The 18,965-nt window shown below is 33.7% G+C and overlaps 2 protein-coding genes across 2 annotated transcripts; both read right to left on the bottom strand.

The window, feature by feature from the left end:
• Positions 1–1,521: 1,521 nt before the first annotated feature.
• On the bottom strand, positions 1,522–3,885 carry LOC106665885 (radial spoke head protein 6 homolog A-like). The gene has a single exon (XM_014392691.1). It carries the CDS (start codon positions 3,723–3,725, stop codon positions 1,572–1,574), a length of 2,154 nt encoding a protein of 717 aa, XP_014248177.1. The 5' UTR covers positions 3,726–3,885; the 3' UTR covers positions 1,522–1,571.
• A 1,593-nt stretch (positions 3,886–5,478) lies between these two features.
• On the bottom strand, positions 5,479–17,878 carry LOC106665869 (major facilitator superfamily domain-containing protein 1-like). The gene is made up of 13 exons (XM_014392668.2): positions 17,559–17,878; positions 11,471–11,621; positions 11,276–11,401; positions 10,978–11,183; positions 10,689–10,920; positions 9,041–9,254; positions 8,884–8,981; positions 8,691–8,803; positions 8,534–8,633; positions 8,349–8,475; positions 8,101–8,133; positions 7,938–8,018; positions 5,479–6,698 (listed from the first exon to the last, which is right to left on the bottom strand). The coding sequence occupies exons 1-12, from the start codon at positions 17,713–17,715 to the stop codon at positions 8,004–8,006; spliced, it is 1,572 nt and encodes a 523-aa protein (XP_014248154.1). The 5' UTR covers positions 17,716–17,878; the 3' UTR covers positions 5,479–6,698; positions 7,938–8,003.
• Between the last annotated feature and the right edge of the window lie 1,087 nt (positions 17,879–18,965).

The raw sequence follows: 18,965 nt of genomic DNA, 5'->3' as shown, positions 1-18,965 counted from the left end.
CCCTGATATTTCATTTGTAATGATTTATGACCAAATCTACTATACTCTTTCAGTAGGTTGAGATATAAATGGATGATTGATTGATTTATATAAGCTCAACTCAGCTCTTACATGTACATACATATTACATACACATATGTATATAGTTGAATCTAGCCAAGCAGCCATCGAAGCACTAAGCTCAAATATCATTAGTTCAAGGATGGTGCTGAACTGCAAAACCAAACTAAACATATTAGGTATGCAGAACAAAGCCTTTGCTGGGTCCCAGGACACATGGGAGTAGAAGGCAACGATAAAGCGGACACCCTTGCAAGGCAAGGAGCAGCTACAGCTGACAGGACCTGAACCCTTCTGTGGCATAGGAACCCACTATTAATGAGTATCTCAGACAGAAGGACAAAAAGAAAATCAGGGAACTTTGGAATTCACTCATTGGACACAAATAATCCAAGAATCTTCTAACCAATTTCGGAAGAAAAGAAATTACAGAATGTGTCAAGGGAAGCAGGAATAAACTGCGAATCCTAATAGGATTGCTAACAGGACCTGCAAGTTAAACAGACACTTAAAGAAGATTGGAATAATCCAAAATGGCACATGCAAATTCTACAAAGAGGCAGAAGAGACACCAACACATTTACTAACAAACTGCGGAGCTACACTTGCTCGCAAGAGGAAGTGTTTTGGGATGTATAATGTGACCATAGAAGAGCTTGAACCATTGAAACCGGGCCTATTAATCAAGTTTCTTGATGAAATAGGACTCACTAATGTGCTTTAGACAAAGCACGGGGGATACAATAGCTCTTAAAGGGCGCAGTATTCTATACCCTGAAATTATATCTACATCTACATCTATATCTAGTTGAATCTATCACTTCGCGCAGCCCACTGGCAATTCGGGCTTTTGAGTAATTTACAATACATTGCTGGCATACTTCAAGAATCACCTCAGATTTTGGCAGTCCGGAGTCTTACCTGTCTAGCTACCAAGGTTGGGCTCCAAAGATTGTCGACAACAAGGTCGTTTCAGCCCCCAAAGCAATTAGTTTCTAATTTCACTCTTAAATACATTCTTTCCCATTTACATACCATTCACTTAGTTAAGGTGGTGGAGTATTTGAAATACCTGATCGCCCATACATAATATGCAACTAATCTAATTGTCGATGGATACTCAATATTTTGTCATCGGTCCTCTCGAACTACACATTCATGCTAATAAATACATTCAGTCTAAATAAATGAAAAGACACACAAGACGAGATGTCAATAATCTATGTACAGGAAAGCAGTCCTGGTTCCTTCAAAAATCACCTCTCTCATATTAGGTAGCACTTACATGCTCCCTATGTGGAGCCAAGGAATGCTACATAGAGCATGAAAGTGCTACAAGATGGAATCAATATTACATAAAATAATGACTGCATAATTTTATTGATTTTTAACTTTATTATTTAAAACATAAGCATTTCCACAAAGTCTATCTACTTTTACATATAAAATAAAACTACATTCATTAAAAAAATAATATATAATAATGATAAAATCCTAACACTTGATTGATATTATACATCATCTTCGCTTTCAACTTCTCCTTCACCTGCAACGGGAAGCATTGGAGGATGCATTTTCTTCCACCATTCTTCAAGTTGTTTCTTATAATCATCTTCTTCAGCAACTGTTGGATCTCGGTCTTCTTTGATGTCAGGCCCTTGTGGGTACTCAAGCTGTGGAGGTGGCGGCAGAGCGGGAGTGAATCCGCTAGGCCAGTATTTCATTCCCCAGCCAATGTAAAGAAAACCAATTTTCCTGCCCCAGCTGAACGAATGGGCACCTGGCCACAGATTCGACCGTACATAGACGCATGCATCTGCTGGAGCGAGTTCGAGCGCCGGCCTGACCGTCCAAGGTGGTATGCCTTCATATGGGACGTCTTCTGCCAGTGAAGTTAACAACGGTGGACCTGTTTCACCTGGTGTTTCGTCTTCACCCATTTCACCAAACTCTCCAAACATTTCTTCTCTCATAGGCGCTTTTTTTTTATTGACGTTATACCATATTGTTCTCCCCTGCTTTAAAATGTATGGAGTGTGATGCACCCAGAAGGCAAGCGTCGGGTCAGTCAAGTCTTTTATTGCCATCGGATCAAATTCTTTATTGATTAAAACATTACCCTTTCCTGCAGCGACATCATCAGGGTTATATGCTTCTTCTCCTTCATCAAAACGAAAATATCCCGCAGGTGATATCTGTGTACCGGCAGATATCCTGGCTATTTGGGCTCTCAAAAGATTCATTTCAATACCGGGAAAAGTTGGGTAACTTAATATTCTTGCAGATAGATATCCTGTAAAAAATTTTTTCACTTGCCTCGCAACTACGATTTGTTCAGGTGTGACATGTGGCAGACGGATCCACTCACATTTCGGATTGTTGGCAACGAAATAAATTTTTTTATTTACTCCTTCCCCAGGATCTTCCATTGGAGGTTGTTTTTCTGGCTTCCATTTTGGAACGGGTAAAGGAGGTAATTTATAATTTTTGAGAGTTATTTTATTTAAAGGCATATTCTTAAAATCTTCATCTGCAATTTCCAATTCAAAAACTGAAGGAGTCTTGGGTGGTGTCTCTTCTTCTTCCACTCTCTCTTCTGACAGTATTTGTTGAGCGGGCTCCTCTACTGGAAAGTTTGCAAACTCTTCATCCAGTTCTTCTGGAAGAGCTTCAATCTCAGGCTCATTGATGTCAAGTTCTCCTTCTATTTCACTGTCTGGAAAAACCTTATCTAAAATATATGGTACGTCAGTCTCCTCCTCTTCCTCAGAAAAAAGTTCCATACTATCTTTCTTCTTTAACATAGGGGGTGGTTCTATGATTTCTTCTAACTCATCTTTTATTTCTTCCTCAATTGCATACATATCACACTCTAGAATATAATAATCTTTGTATAAACCTTTAATTTTCCCCCAAAATTTCAAATTTTGTAAATTTCGCTGTTTTACCAGTTTGTGCAAGGCAAAATGTATTTCATACTTTTCGTGGTTTGTCAGACCAAGACCGACATCATCAAAAATTCTCATTTGGTCAAGAAAATTATATTCAAATTCACTGTATTCATAATCAATTTTTGGATCGTAAAATACTACCTTACCGTGTCTTCCACTTTCATCGAAATCATCATCCTCTAGTGTGTATTCCATAATATGCATTGCATAATACGCATCATTCTTCGGTATCTCTTCTTCTTCTTCATTTGATTCTTCAAGTACAGGCTGCACAGGATTAACAACATCAGTGTCATTTTCATCTTTGACCTTTTCAAAACCTAACACAAAAGATCTCATCCAACGAGTGTAAAGCTCGGCAAATGGTTGAAAATATACATCGCCAATGCCGAAAGTCTCTTTGATTTTCTCTTGTACTCGTCTGCTGAATTCGCCAAAATATTCTATCACATTCTCTGGTCTTTTGGCGACTAAATTTTCTAAAAGCTCTTTTACAAAAGGGATAATGGCTCCAAGAGATGCAGGCTGTGCTGTGCTACCTTGGATCGTAAGCTGTGAAAATGTAGTGCTCAAACTTTCTGACTGCTCACCTTCTTCTTCGGGGATGATCTCTTCTAGTTCATTTTCCCAGAATTCTTCATAGGCAGGTTTTACGGAAGAGTCCTCTGGTGTCTTTGGCCAATCCTTTTTCTTTGGGGATTTTTCTTTTTCCATTTTATTTGAATTTGAAATAAATTCCAAGAAAGCTTCTCCCCCAGCTGGGTCCTTTATGCATTCAAAATCATCCGATTACACCTGATTTTAACAAAAATCTTATTTGTAAAATCAAGCGCTTTTATTGCAAGTTGATCTTAGTATTTGTGAATTTTCAATGAAAAAGTTCAACAGCTGTTTTCTGAAGAGTATTTTTTTCCTTGTAACGAATGCACGCATCATCGTGTCTAAGATTAAAAAAAAAAAAATTAAACATGGAAAATTGTTTAATTTTTCTTGCAAATTTATATGTTCATAATTGAAAATAATCACAAATTATTATTACTTAGAGAGAAGATTCATACTCTTAGAATATTTTCTAAATCCAGTACAAATTACTTTTTCTTAGACCATCTTTCTACATTTTTATACTGAAAAAAAAAGAAAGAAAAAGAAAATGAGCAAACATCTATATACAGACAAACATAGAATAAATAAACTAGAATTATTTGTTCTAAAATGTTTATTTGAATTTGTAAAATGATTTTATAATCAATACAATGAAAATTATAAAGTGTGGTGAAAAGTTGTAAATTAATAAAGTAAATTTTATGTCCAGGGTTGGAGTTAAAATTTTTGAACTCATAAAAAACATACCCTCACCAAAACCAGCCTTGCGGTTTCTTTATTATTTTTGTCTATGTACTTTGGTTTGTTCAACTGGGCCCTGCAGGGCTAGGGATGGGAATAAATGAGGTGGCCTCAAGGTCTTCTGCACCTTGACGTAAGTTGATTTATTGTGCTCTTTTAATTTTTATAACCCACCGGCCAGCTTCAGGTTGTTAGTCAACTTCCTTAGCCTTGCCAGCAATGTAAGATCTTGCTTGCAGCTCTGTGGTCATCTCTTACTGGCACTATTCCTTCTGCCAGTATTTCTACCTACTATATATGCCTTCTTACGTGGCAGTAACCTGTCAGAAGTCCAACTAGAATTCTGGTTGTTGTGGTTACCTTCCAGCAATTTTTTTTGTAAGTCTCTTCTTGTGCCTCATGCCTGGGTGTTGCTCCACCAGGTTATGGACTCTTCACGATTGGATGTACCCTCTTTTGTGCCACAGTAGGGTTTGGGGTCTAGAGAATTCATATTGGCTCCTTTTCCACTTCTCTATGGTCTGAATGCCCAGGGACTCATGGCAAGGTTAAGTGAAGTGTCACTGACTTCTACCAAAGATTCCATACACTTGCTGTCTCACTGTCAGAGAAAATGGCAATCTTCTTGGAATGAATTCATAGCCTTTCTTTTTCTCTGGTGCAGTGTTTAATTGCTACGATTTCAGATTTGAAAAATTAAGCAGAGTTACCTTAAAGAAAAAAGTTTAAAGTCAGTTCTGTCTTTGGAGTTTGGATTTACCCCAATGACTCCAGCTCACGAGTTTCTACCTGTTTTTGAGCCATCAGAGTACCATTAGCCTTCAGAGGTATTCCTTTAGCTAGGCTAAAATGCATAACAAATAAATCATAAGGATTATTTTGGCAGGTGTGTTCTTTATAATTTCAACAATTTTAACATTAACCCTGAATCTAAAAATTAAAAAATATATATTTTTTAAACTGTGGTAGGTTAAGAAAGACATTGGTCCCTGGTTCACAGAAAATGGGTCAAAAAGGGAAAAGGTCATACGCACGGGCACCTTCTAGCAGGAAAGCGACCGCATAGGTGNCTTTTTTGGTGCAACCAAGCGGTTCATTTACAAAATGATCAAAAAATTAAAAATTAATTGGACAATTATTTATTTAAATGGTACATTTATTTTGCAAAAAGTGTTGGTTCTTGTACATCAGTGTTATAAATAAATTAATGTTATAAATATATATTTACTTTTAAAACATTTTTGTTCTTTTTTTTAATAGAAATAACTAAGTTATTGTCCTTTATTTTTTAAGAATCTACAGATAATAATACAAAAATGAAAACCGTCAAAATAGACTACACACTAAACTTTTAAAAATAATAACAATAATATTGCCAAATATATTACATTATAAATTAATTGACTGTCAAAATTTAATTCTCAGGATGAATAGATATGCAAATATTTTGAAACAGGATCAACAAAACATTTTGTTTTATTATTTGTATTACTAGTGTGGGTCTAAGCTAACACAGCCTCATTTCATGAGCTATTCATGTTTTTTTCTGATATCATGAAAATTAGATAGATGTCTTCACATTCGATATCTCTGCATTATTGTGATTACATAACCCTTTTCCGAGTATCACATTTATTATAAAAAGACAAATATTTAGGTTATTGACAAATATATATCATAAGCACACATTATTGATACAATATTTCTTTACATGATTATATTAATCTTAATTAAGGAACATTTTCAAATTACTCTGTTCATTAATTGAGATTTCTTAGATAAAGGAGTGTCTAGTTATAATAGTAAACATTTTACCAAAAAAATTACCCTTATTCCAACAACAATTAATTGTTTTTAGAGATGAGAATATTTCAAACAAAAAGTGAGAGAATCTATTTCAATAAATTTATTAAAAACTAAATCGCACTGTATATATCACCTTAATAGTAAAATATTTCAACGTTTCACATAAATGCATTCATTACATATAAACATATTTACATAACGTGAGATAATATAATACTACTAAAATTCTATCATGATTTCTATTTATATAGCAGTTATATACAAATTATTTAAATAATTACATTACATATAATATTGAACATTAATATTTTTATTATTAAAATACAATATTTTAATAGGTCTAGATAAAATTCAAATGAACATTACAGACGGATGGAATGGAAAATATGTAATATTTTCTAGTCAGTCCTCAAAATTGGATTGGTTTGGAATAAATCAAATTTGTCGAATTTTGTAAAAATATTTACAAAACTATATAAGATAGCTGGAGTTCAGTTACTCAGACTCTTACTAGGATTCGTAGAAAACATGTGGCATCTGAAAAAAAGTTAAAGGTTAATTTTAAGCCTTTTGTATACTGTTTACTAAAAAAAACTGCAGTCATTTTTTAATGTATAACAAAAGTTTAAGCGATTTTATTTTATACCTAAGCCTTTCTTCTAGCACTACATAAGTCAGTTTAGAAAATAAATTGATTTTTTTTAAGCAACTGTTACATCAATTCGTAAATTTATGGTAAACATAAATTACTGGCAATTAACTAAAAATAATTATTTTTTGAATCAGGTGTTCCGCAAGGCAGCATCTTTGGGCCCATTCTTTAATTAATGTACTCTGCAGGCATTCTTACCAATCGCAATACAGAATCACACATAGCATTGTATCTTTATTAATTACAATATATTATAATTAATAAATTAATTCTCCACTCTTACAATGTAAAACTCATAAGGCAATAAATTTGCTTCTAGTCCTCTAGCGCTGTCGCGTAATACAATTAAACCAATTTATATTAAATTTAATTTTTATTTTATTTATTTATATATTTAAATTAAACCAAGTTTTGTTAATCTGAATATGTTTCAATTGGCAGAGAGGAAATCGTTATTCAAAAATATAGTTTTGTGTTTAATGGTCAGTTAATTTGGCTACTGCCATTCCAAACTCTAGTGCCTATTTTCTGCTGGACTTTCAAAAATTCAGAAGTCCGTGAAGTGATGAACCTGTAGTTTTTTTTTGTTTTTTGTTTTTTTAACGAGGGTTCACAACAGCAGAGGTTATATCAACCCTCAGGGTGCCGGTGTTTTTGAAAAAAGCCCATTTGTAAGTATGTTGGGTTCGAATGCAGGGCCACTAGATTTGAACCCAGGACCTTTACCTTACAGTAATGAGCGCCGTGTCAACTCCTAAACCGTTGTAGCCACTGACGCCCCCAGTTTGGTCCCTGTCAGAGTTGTCCCCATTTTTAGTTGTGTGATTTAATCAAAATTATTATAAAAACTGAATATGGCAAGAAATGGAAAGCCCCCAGACAAGCAAAAACTGAGAGGATAGTCAGTTCAAAATGGTACAAAACAACATAACTACACTTTCGGCCTTGTCAATATATATCTGCAACGATGTGCCTACCAGACCAGTTTTACAATTTGTTTCCATATTATTCGGCTAATATGAACAAGGGTCATTGAGACGGTACTGTATAAAAAAAATAGTCTCCATGTTCACCATATAGTAGCCAACTTGTTAAATACTTAATAAATAAAATAATGTACTTACATTATGAAAAATGGCATTTTCATCTTGGCTTATCCTTCTCAATTCTGTTACAGCTATGTTATCGTATCACGCAATGGGCATCTAAAACAAAAGTAAAAAGTAAAAGTTAATTCTTTTAATAGCACACAAAATAGAATGAATTTTTTTAGATTGGCATTCAGACCTCACTGCTTCCTCCTGACATATTAGGCTCCTCCTGAAATGAATTACAGATAATCAGAAAGTACAGTTACAAGCTTATAACTTATTGTTGTAATGTTCTGATCAATAAACCAGCAGTAAAAAAAAAAAAAAAGATTTGTTAGTTTGATTTTTATCATTTTATAAATTATCATTAATTGCACTGTATACAAATCCTCCATTAAACTGGATTATTATGCTTAAAATTAATTCCAAAAATGAAATACTCACACTCGTCTCGCCAGCTTTTGATAGCAATCTGTTTCTAACTTGATCGTCAGACTGCTGTGTTACAAGGTATGGAGAAACCCCAGCGTATGAGTGTTTACGCACCAATTTATTTAAAGAGGACGACGGCCTGAAAGAAATTGTATTTAATTAGTTTAATAAATATTTTGGAACAGAAGCTCACTAACTTCATTTGTTCATAAAGGTCTCTTTGCTTGACAGTCATGTTGAGTATGCCAGTTGTTTTCAAGTCGTACAACCACATCAGGAGACAGGCAATGAGAGAAACTGAAAATTTTATTAATAGTTTATTGCCTTTAAACTAAATGAAAATGACTGATTTACCTATAAGCCACATTATAAAGAATATTTCTAACATCATGTATCCACCTGCATCAACTACCATTCCAGCCAACATTGTACTGACGGCTAGACCAAGATTCTGCAAAGCTTGAGCACTGAAAGCAGTTTTATTAAAAGTGTTTTTAATTAAAAAAAATTTCAAAAAGTAATAAATATGCACATTTATTACGCTTACATTCCATAAGCTGATCCTAGCTGGTATTCTGGGATGACAAGTGAGATCATTGGCCAAAGAGCACTTGCACACATAGAATATGACAGTCCTAATAGAATCTGAAAGAAAAATTATAAACTAAAATAAATCGCCAAGAAGATAAAGACAAAAATTTTACCATAGCATAAAATGGACTGAAGAATGTAAATGCAAGCAATCCGTGGGCAACCATGGTCGATATGATTGATATAAAAACCCAAAACACGTTCCAACCAGTCCTGTCGACTAAAAAGCCAAGAATGGGTGACGCCACTCCAGACATGCCGTAAACAAAACTGTTCACAAAGTTGGCCTTTGCGCTTGAGAATCCAAATTTTTTCATAAAAAACACTCTAGGAAAATAAATCATTTATTTTAAAATATTCATAAAAAAAAGAAGAAGAAAAAAAAAAAAAGTAAAATATCCACAAACATGATTATTCAAGTTATAATTTTACTTCCTCTTTTTATAAACAGACTTGACAAGGTTGTCAATTGACTTATGACAATGTGGGCATAGTTTGTTTTATATTGTTATTATTTTTTTTTAAACACGAGGATATTTCAACTATGAGATTATATTAGCCCTCAGGGTGGGTTCGAATGCAGGGCCATGGGATTTGAACCCGGGACTTTTACTTTACAGTGATGAGCGCCATGTAGAGTCTAAACTGTTGCGGCCATTGACACCCCAGGTGATTATTTGTTTGTTTATCTGCACAATGGTATTTTTATAACCACCAAAAGGTGTGATATTATTTATATTACACTTTAAGTGTCGTGACTGTGAAGACAAAATTTTACAAATTGAGATATTTAAAAAAAAAGTTTCAATTGAATACAGTAAAAAAACTGTTTTATAAAATCAAGTTAGCTGTAACCTTTTTAGTAATTTTAAAAGGTTTTCCTTTACTAATTTATTTAACATAGTAGCATTTTATATTATAATAGATTATTAAAGAATAAAATCCATTTTAATAATCAAAGAATGAAATTGCATAAAAAATATGGCCTCGTTGTGATGTAATTATGAAGAGTTTAGTAAATTGGCTAGCCTGTATTTTGGTACTTTTCAATCATACAATCTATCCTCACTGATTTTAAAGCTACAAGCATAGATAGATGGGATGAAACACCACATTATCATGCAGACCTCAACAAGATATCTCGCAAGTTTTATTTATAAGAAGATAACCGATTTTAATTAACAGTTTTTTTAGTAATACAGATTAAGTTCATGATAGTTCATTAAAGAAACGATACTCTCATGAAAATCCATTAGGAGGGATAGGCACAATAGATGACAGTTTATGCGCAGCAAAAGGGTTATTACCTATGTTTTCACATGAAAGACACAAGAGGGGAAAAAAAGTAAAAAAAATATTATACTTATGCTCGATTATTTATAACAATGAGTCCTAGAAGCAGAGAAATAAAAAATAAAAAGTATTTTTTATTCTACTATATTATTATCACTAGAATCAATTTTTTTTAATGTAGAGTAATATAATAATATGTAAGGTTGTATTCAGTGAAACACATTAAAAAAGTTACAAAAATCAAAATATGCTTTTAATTAATTAATTCAATTATTTTTCCACATTCCTAGGGCCCACTGGAATTAGCACTCGGACACATATCTAATATTTGTAGACTTAGCATCACCAAGAAAAGTTACATTAAAATCAGTGATCCCACATCTGTAGCCTGCCCTTGTTAGATGCAATTTTTATTATTAAGAAATAAATCCTATTTTGGTAAAAAAAAGAAAAGAAGTCCAGACTCACTTTCCTAATGCAATAAATGGGAAAATTGCAAGGTAATAAGCTACGCAGATCACTGTGATTAGCCAGAACGCTGCTGAGAAATCTTTTGCATCTGATAATTTCGCAATTTCCACTTTGTCCTCCTCGTCTTCATCATTTGTCGCGCTTACAACGGGTGGCGGTTTTTTCCTTCTTGAATCCATCAGAGCAAGAAAAACCGAACTTACAAATGACATCAAACAGGTGGCAGATGCTGAAATGAATTTAGATTGTTTTAAAAAATTGATAAAATACAAATTATTACACTTACCTAGTAACAGTGTAACTCCAAGGGCCTCCCTCCCTTTAAAATATTCATGAACATGCTCGTAGATTTTACTCATCGATAGAAAATTTACCATAGAGCCAACCCTGGCAAAACTCAACTGGAGCCCAAAAATCATATTAAGTTCCTTTCCTTTGAACCACTGCACGGCATAATAATTTTGTGCAACTGCTAACGATTCCCCTCCAATTCTACATATATAAAACCAATATATATATATATATNGTTTTTTAAATGAAAATAATAACACTGTCATGCATAGTTAAAACAAAACTGTAATTACCCAAAAATAAGCCTTCCTAATAACATTGTATTAAATGAGTCAATAAAAGATCCAAACGCTACAAGAAGTTGTCCTAAGAATACAATTAATGCATACAAGCATGTTCCAAATCGTATACCAAAAATTCTGAAAAAAAAAAGAAGGCATAAAAACTACGTCTTAAGTACTTATCCTAAGTAAATGCAAGGTATGCACCGGTCGATGAGAAATCCTCCAATATAGCAAAGCACAATATTAGGCCAAGAATAAAATGTGTACAAATAAGTAAACTGGGTTGTCGTCAGTTTCATATCTTTAGTAATGATATCCTGCATGGCTCCGGGGTTGTCATAACAGAAATAAGAACCTAAAAGTGCATTAAAAAATAATGTTAAACAGAATTATTAGGTTGTCATTTCTGATAATTACAAGTTGATTGTCGTTTTTATCATTCAAAATGAAAGTACCTATGGAATAAAATAAACTATTGGTAATTCTAATTCCTTAATAATGAAAAGGGCCAAACTAATAATTCACTACCGTGGAAAATGAGTAAAGCCAATCGATCAAGTCAAGTACTTGGGAGTAATATTACGCGATTACCTGAACCCGGTACACCACGCTATTAAAATAAGGGAAATGACAAGAAGTGTGTACAATAGTTTGAATGGATTAGTGAAAGTGGAATATGGACTTAGCACAAAAGCGCTCTCCACAATCTATAAAAGTGTCTTCCTCCCAATAGCAAGTTATGGTGCAGCCGGATGGGCCAAACGACTACCGAGCAAAAGCAAAGCTATAATAGAGCAAAGCCAACGAATTGCTCTTATAAGAACCACAAAAGGGTACTGGATAATTTCAACGCCTTACAAGTAATAGCCAATGAACCGCCAATAGATCCTGTCCTTAAAGAAAGGGTGGTCATCCACCAAAAAAAGAAAAATGAGGCAAGGAGCAAGCCAAGGAGAAATAGACTGGTTCTGAAGCACAACTGGAAAGGAAGCAACAAGAATACTTGGGAAAAATGACAAAGGCATCATGGCAAGAAAGATGGACAAACAGCAATAAAGGTCGGCTGACATCCAAATTTTTCCCCAGCGTTGAAAGGAGACAAAAAGCAAAATAGCTACACCCTGACTACTGGACCACCCAAATGCTATCAGGACATGGAAACTTCGCAAGCTATTTTCATAAATATAAGAAAAGACCCTTCATGCTCCGTTTGCAGCACCAAAGAAAAAGTCGAACATAAACTCTTCAGCTGTACCAAATTCAATGCAGAAAGAGAACGTTTGCGAAAGACCATGACCTCAGCAAATCTCCATAAACTAGTCTTTGATATCAAATCATTTGCAGCACTAAAAGACTTTGCCTCAACTACGCTTAAATGAACAAGTCCCTATTTATTCTAATTACTAAGTCCTAAATTCTGTTGTTATTGTTAGAGCCATTATTTATTTGTTTATTGCATAATTAAACATAGGTTTAGGTTTAGGGCTGTTTTCCTCTTCTTAGTAAGAAAAATTTAGATAATATAAATATATAGAAAATAAAATAAAGAAAATGTAAATGAGCAAGGGGAAACCAGCATACCATACCATACCAAGGGGAAGACCTTTTGTTTTAGGCTTCAAAATGAAAATATTGTTCCTTCGAAAACCGACCAGCGGTCTCGCCTGAAGGAAAGATTGTTGGGAGGTAATTTTATCCCATTTATTTGAAATCCCTTAGATATACAAATTCAATTAAGCTAACGCATTTGTCCGCCGGTATGGGGTCTTCCTCAGGTACAAAAAAAAAAATCACTACAGTGCATACCTTATTTTAATTGATAATAAAAATTTATTATATACCATAAGATTGAAATTAATTCATTTCTTGAACAGGAATTATTTAAAAAAAATTAAATTTAAGCTATCTTGTTGATAAACAGCTCTCCAATTTAATTACTTTCTTTTTTCTAGACCAGTGGTTTCCGACTCAATTTAAATGGTGGACCCCTATTCCAGTTATTCATTTATCTTTTTCCTATGGGCCACCATAAATTACATGGTCAACTGTCTCTGACATGCCAGAGAAAATTCAAGACATTCATGAGATCACACAAGATTTATAATGGTGCCTAACTATGAGCACCACATGGCCCTTGGATTTTTAAAGCTGAATTACTAGCCTTAAAAAAAAAAAGAAAAAAAAGAAGCGCATATTGAAAAATAACAAACATGTCTAGGGTGGAACTATTAAAATAATATCAAATAGCCAAACAGCAACACTTAATGCTCTTTAGAGAACTCAGAACTATTTTACATTTCCTAATTACCCTAAAAAACCATAGTCTGATGCAGACGCTCTATCTAAAAATGGAGCCTAGGAAAAAGGCCCATGTCCATTTTGTGGCATAAACTATAGCAGCATTAAAATATAATTATGTTTGGTATCTAAAGAACACAACAAATACTTCGAACTTCAACCCAATGGGTGAAAGAGGAAATCCTATTAAATACACAAAAAAAGAAAAAAAAACCCCTAACAGGTATTTACAAGGAATGCTCTAATAAAATGCCACTTTATAGAGAGAAAGGAAATGTCTATGGTACCCAGGAAACCTATTTCTGAACAATGAAGACCTTGAGGCCATAACACTGAGAAGAGGTCTGTATTATATTAAAGAAATTAAAATATTCCAGGAAAACCATTAGCAGCGATCAGACAAAATACGACGAAACGTGCAAAAGGGGAAATTTCTATGATTACAAATAGACAAAATCCCTACACAGAGCACTACTTTGTCTAGAAAAATGTGCAAAAAAATTATTTCCACATTCATAAGTATAGACAATTTTAAAAGATATTCAGTTTCAGGGATGTAAAACCTGCAGCCAAATATAGCTAATCAAACATTTTTTAAAAACTTGTGTAGCAATTAATAGAAATAATTTCCATTTTAATGCCTTTTTAACATAATGTCAACCAATTATTACGTCCATTGTTCTGTCCCTATTAAATAATCTGCTCTTAATTTATTTAAATGAATATTTGCATCATGGCACGACTTTCTACTAAATAAACTACAGCAAGATAAATAAATTTTTTTTTATATGGACAAATAAATTAAATTATGCAATAATCTGTGTTTTACAAAGGATTTCCCCCCAAATTATTTACTGCTTACTCATTGCCTGACTTTTGTGAATCACAGTAGCCATCAACAATATCTCGCGATTTAATTTGATTTTCAATAGCCTTAAAATATATTTTCTTATTCAAATATATTTACTTGAGAGGGAATGACTTGAGTCATTAATTTGTCCGATTAGATTAATACTAAAATGGTTTTAGTAGACTGATTGATAAAAGAGAATTTTTGCCAAATCGTTAAAAGCTCATTGTCTGACTGTGGGAAAAATTATATTACCCTTCTTCATCAATGTACCCCCATTCCGATTCTCAATTTAGAAATTAATCAATAATTGAAGGGACAATGTCAACAACTGTGAGCGAGAGTTTCTTTCATCGGAAGAATCCCACTGCAACTTTAATATCGTAGGAGATAGTAACTGACATGATATCAGAAACAACGGCAATAAAATAAGGGAAATTTATGATATTTCTGATTGCAAATATATGTGTTAGATGTAGTTAGAAAAAATTGTCACCAACATTGTTTGAAAATTAAAACATTGTTTGATGTTTATAATGTAAACATAATGAAAACTAATTATACAGTTGAATTATAAAACTGAAACCAATGACACATCCAGGCAGGCCTAGGTCATCCATATAATGTACAATGTGTGAAATACATAAAAACTGTTAAAATGTTGATATAGGTTTGATCTATAGTATGATCTGATAGCGCTATTAGTATGATAATATTTTTACTTCATTGAAGATGGTTTTCAATGCATGTCTAGACATAAAATATATGCCTTGTTGCCCCCCCCAAAAATTCTATGCCATTTATTGGGTTGTCCGGAAAATAATGCAGGATTTTGGTATTAAACAAAAAAAAAGAAACTAGTTACTTTAAAGCAATGTTCTTTAATCAAAATAATTTCCCATACTCTCAATACATTTCTCCCAACGTGTTGGTAACTTATTAATTCCGTCTGAGTAGAATTCAGAATTTTTAGAATTGATAAAGTCAATAAATGCATTTTCCAGTTCCGTTTGATTTTTGAATATTATGTGTTGTAAGTAGTGGTCCAGGTGTCTAAAAAAATGGTAGTCAGTAGGCGAGAGGTCCGGAGAGTAGGGTGGGTGAGGCAAAGTTTCATAGCCAAGCTCCAATAATTTTTGTGACGTTACACGTGACACATGTGGTCGAGCGTTGTCATGCAACAAAATGGGCCCTTTCCGATTGACCAAAGAGGGCTTCATTACTGCCAATTTCTGATGCATGGTATTAATTTGGTTACAGTATGATTCAGCATTGATGGTTTCGCCAGGATTTAAGAAGCTGTAGTGTATTAAACCAAATGAAGCCCACCATACCGTAACCATTACCTTTTTTTGATGAGTTGGGGGCTTTGGAGCTTCTCCTTTGTCGAGCCACTGTCCAGAACGTCTAGTGTTATCGTAGAGAATCCACTTTTCGTCACATGTAACAATTCTGGCCAGAAATGGGTCATTTTTGTTTGGACAAAGAAGTGATGCACAAACATCAAAGCGCTGATTTTTTGGCGATCGTTTAATGAGTGTGGAACCCAATTTTCGAGTTTTTTCACTTTTCCAATCGCCTTGAGGTGGTCAGCGACGGTCGTTTTACTGACTTTGAGTTGCTCTGCAAGTTCTCGAACAGTTGTTTTGGGGTTTTCTTCCACCACTGATCGCAGAACATCATCATTAAGAGAGGAAGGCCTTCCACGACCTTCTTCATCTTCAAGGCTGAAATCTCCCTCCCGAAATTTTTTAAACCACCTTTGCACAGTGCACTCATTAACACAACCCTCGCCCCAGACTTGGTTAATGTTTCTAGCCGTTTGGGCTCCGCTTCGGCCGAGTTTAAACTCGTAAAAGAAAATCGTACGAAATTCTCGCTTTGACATTATAAGGATGACTACAGAGGTAAACAAACAATATCATTTGGAAGAGGATTAATAAGTGTTGACATTCATACAAATGAGTAATCCTGTAAACGTAAACAGAATATTTTATATAGATTTTTTTTTAATGAAAACTTAAAATCCTGCATTATTTTCCGGACAACCCGATAATTATTTGGACCCAAGAAGAATTAATAATATTGGAAGAGTGACAGTTTATCAGTTGTAAATGTTGATAAGACAATGTTGGTGACACCAGCAAACCTTTTATTTATTAGAAATCAACCAGGGTCACAAAAAATTCATTGCACTGAAACCAATGCCACATTCAGGACAGACTTAGGTCATTAACGATGGCTTTCAATGTCAATTGAAATATTAAAAAAAACAGTTAAAAGTGTTTTGTACGTATGAACTCTTATCATGGTCTGATCCTACTCTATAGCTGTTAGTATGACGATATTTTTGTATCATTGAAGATGGTTTTCAATGCATGTCTAGACACAAAATATATGCCTTGTCTGGCTTGCGTAATTGTTGCTTCCTAAAAAATTCCATGCCATTTAATTATTTGGACCCATCATGAAAGACAGTGATCAAATCACAGTTTATCAGTTACACAAGACTACAGTTGATAAGACAACATCGGTCACACCAGCAAACCTTTTTATTTATTAAAACTCAACCTGTGCCACTTAAAACTATTGCACTGAAACTGATGCCACATTCAGGACAAACCTAGATCATCCATGTAACATTATAGATGGCTTTCAATGTCAATTAAAACATTAAAAAATAGTTAAATATGTTTTGGGATGTATAATATGACCATAGAAGAGCTTCAACCATTGAAACCGGGCCTGTGAATCAAGTTTCTTGATGAAATAGGACTCACCAAAGTGCTTTAGGCAGAGCACAGGGGAGCTCTTAAAGGGCGCAGTATACTACACCCTGGAACCATATCTACATCTACATCTAAATATGTTTTGTACATATGAATTTTTCTCTTACAAGTCTGATCCCTACTCTATGAGATAACACCTATGTATCATTGAAGATTACTTTCAACGCATGTCTAGACATGTCTTTGATTTTTGGTACTTATTGCTTCACGTGTACATACTTGGACCCATCATAGAAGACACTGTCCAGGTCACAGTTTATCATTTACATCAGTTTAAAACTATAGTTAGTAAGACACACCAGCAAACCTTCTGATTTATCAGAAGTCAACAAGTGTCACCTAAAATATCACTCACCGAAACCTAGAAGACACATCCAGGCGAGGCCCAGGTACCTGAAGCAGGCACCATCGGGCGAGCATGCCGGCTTTTTTTCTTCTATTTCCTCCTCCGAACCCTCTTCTTCTCGCAGAAGCTCGGTCTTGTCGGAGACATCTTCAATCTCGCTGTTCATGTTCTTTTTCGGTTTTATCTAGTCAAACTCTACGTAAAACCAGGGTCGAAAATTGTCATAACTGACGTTACCCACCCTTTCTAAAGTCTAATCTAAAATCAACACACAAAAGAATTCACCCAGGCCGTTTATTGTTTACAAATGATTCACACAGCTGATTGGGGGGGCTTTTATCACTGATAGCGCTACATGGCGCAGGGGCTTTCACTGGATTGGAATCAATGATGAAAATTACTTTCCATTCGATTTTTCTTTTCGTTTTGAATTAAATTATAATTTTACTAATTAAAAGTTTTCACAAAAATTCTATTGGAAATAATTTTAAACACTACATTGTCCAAAAACAATCTTGTACCCCCTTCCAATATTAAAATTTACAAAATATCAATCAGTCTCAAAAGGAACCAAATTTACATTAAATTAATCAATATATGCATTTATTAGCCATAATCGATCTATTAACTATTTTAATTAATTGTTTTTAATCTAAGTTGAATGTGATTGAAAATTAAAGTAAAACCTTTTTAAACCAGATTTTTTTAAAAGTAAATTTGTTTTATTATTTTTGTAGTAGATTTCACGCCTGTAGATTATTGTGTGTATATTGTACCTTATTTTTAAATTAGGGGTAGTCCAAAATCACGTGTTTTTTTTTATAAAGGTTAATTTATTTCACATTTTTCCTTTTAACATTCGGGCTTTTTTTTCTTATTCTACCCATCATCAGGAAACCATAACAAGAAGTAGTCACATTAGTATACATTATTAATTAATTTCATTTACATTTTTAATAATTATTAGTACTAATTATGCTATATGTGTACTAATGTACTTTCTTGTTAGGGTTTTCCTGATGATGAGCAGAAAAGGAAAAATAAGCCAGAAAAGAAATAAGCCGAAACGTAGAAAGAAAAAGTGAAATAAATTAACCTTTATTAAAAACTCATTAAATTCACTAGTTTTCGTGGTCCGCTTGACCAATTAATATCATTCAATTAATTAAGGTTTTTAGTTGAGATAAAAAAGTCAGTGTCACGAGCGGGATTTGAACCCACGATCTTCGGCTAGATACGCCGCTGCTCTACCACTTTATTAAAACCACGTGTTCTTGTAAAACCCCTAATTTAAAAATTAAGTAAATTTGGTTCCATAAAAGATTTGTCTGAGCATTTTTTGAATAATCAATGTCAATATTTAATTTAAATTAATTATACTTTTCATCTAAGGTCTTGGTTGAGATAAAAAAGCAA

The sequence above is a fragment of the Cimex lectularius genome, unplaced genomic scaffold, assembly GCF_000648675.2.
Source record: "Cimex lectularius strain Harlan isolate CLEC.00 unplaced genomic scaffold, Clec_2.1 scaffold12, whole genome shotgun sequence".
NCBI classification, from domain to species: domain Eukaryota; kingdom Metazoa; phylum Arthropoda; class Insecta; order Hemiptera; family Cimicidae; genus Cimex; species Cimex lectularius.
The sequence above is the reverse complement of the archived record's forward strand: the minus strand, read 5'-3'. Positions and strand labels throughout refer to the sequence as shown.

What these genes read in the sequence shown, in the direction of transcription:
- LOC106665869 (XM_014392668.2), bottom strand. Translation starts at nt 17,715, where the DNA reads ATGAACAGCGAGATTGAAGATGTCTCCGACAAGACCGAGCTTCTGCGA. An exon ending in GATGTGTCTTCTAGGTTTCG is followed by an intron (nt 11,622 to 17,558) that starts GTGAGTGATATT and finishes ATGCACTTTTAG; the next exon opens with GTTCTTATTTCTGTTATGAC. An exon ending in CTTTATAATGTGGCTTATAG is followed by an intron (nt 8,634 to 8,690) that starts GTAAATCAGTCA and finishes TAAAATTTTCAG; the next exon opens with TTTCTCTCATTGCCTGTCTC.
- LOC106665885 (XM_014392691.1), bottom strand. Translation starts at nt 3,725, where the DNA reads ATGGAAAAAGAAAAATCCCCAAAGAAAAAGGATTGGCCAAAGACACCA.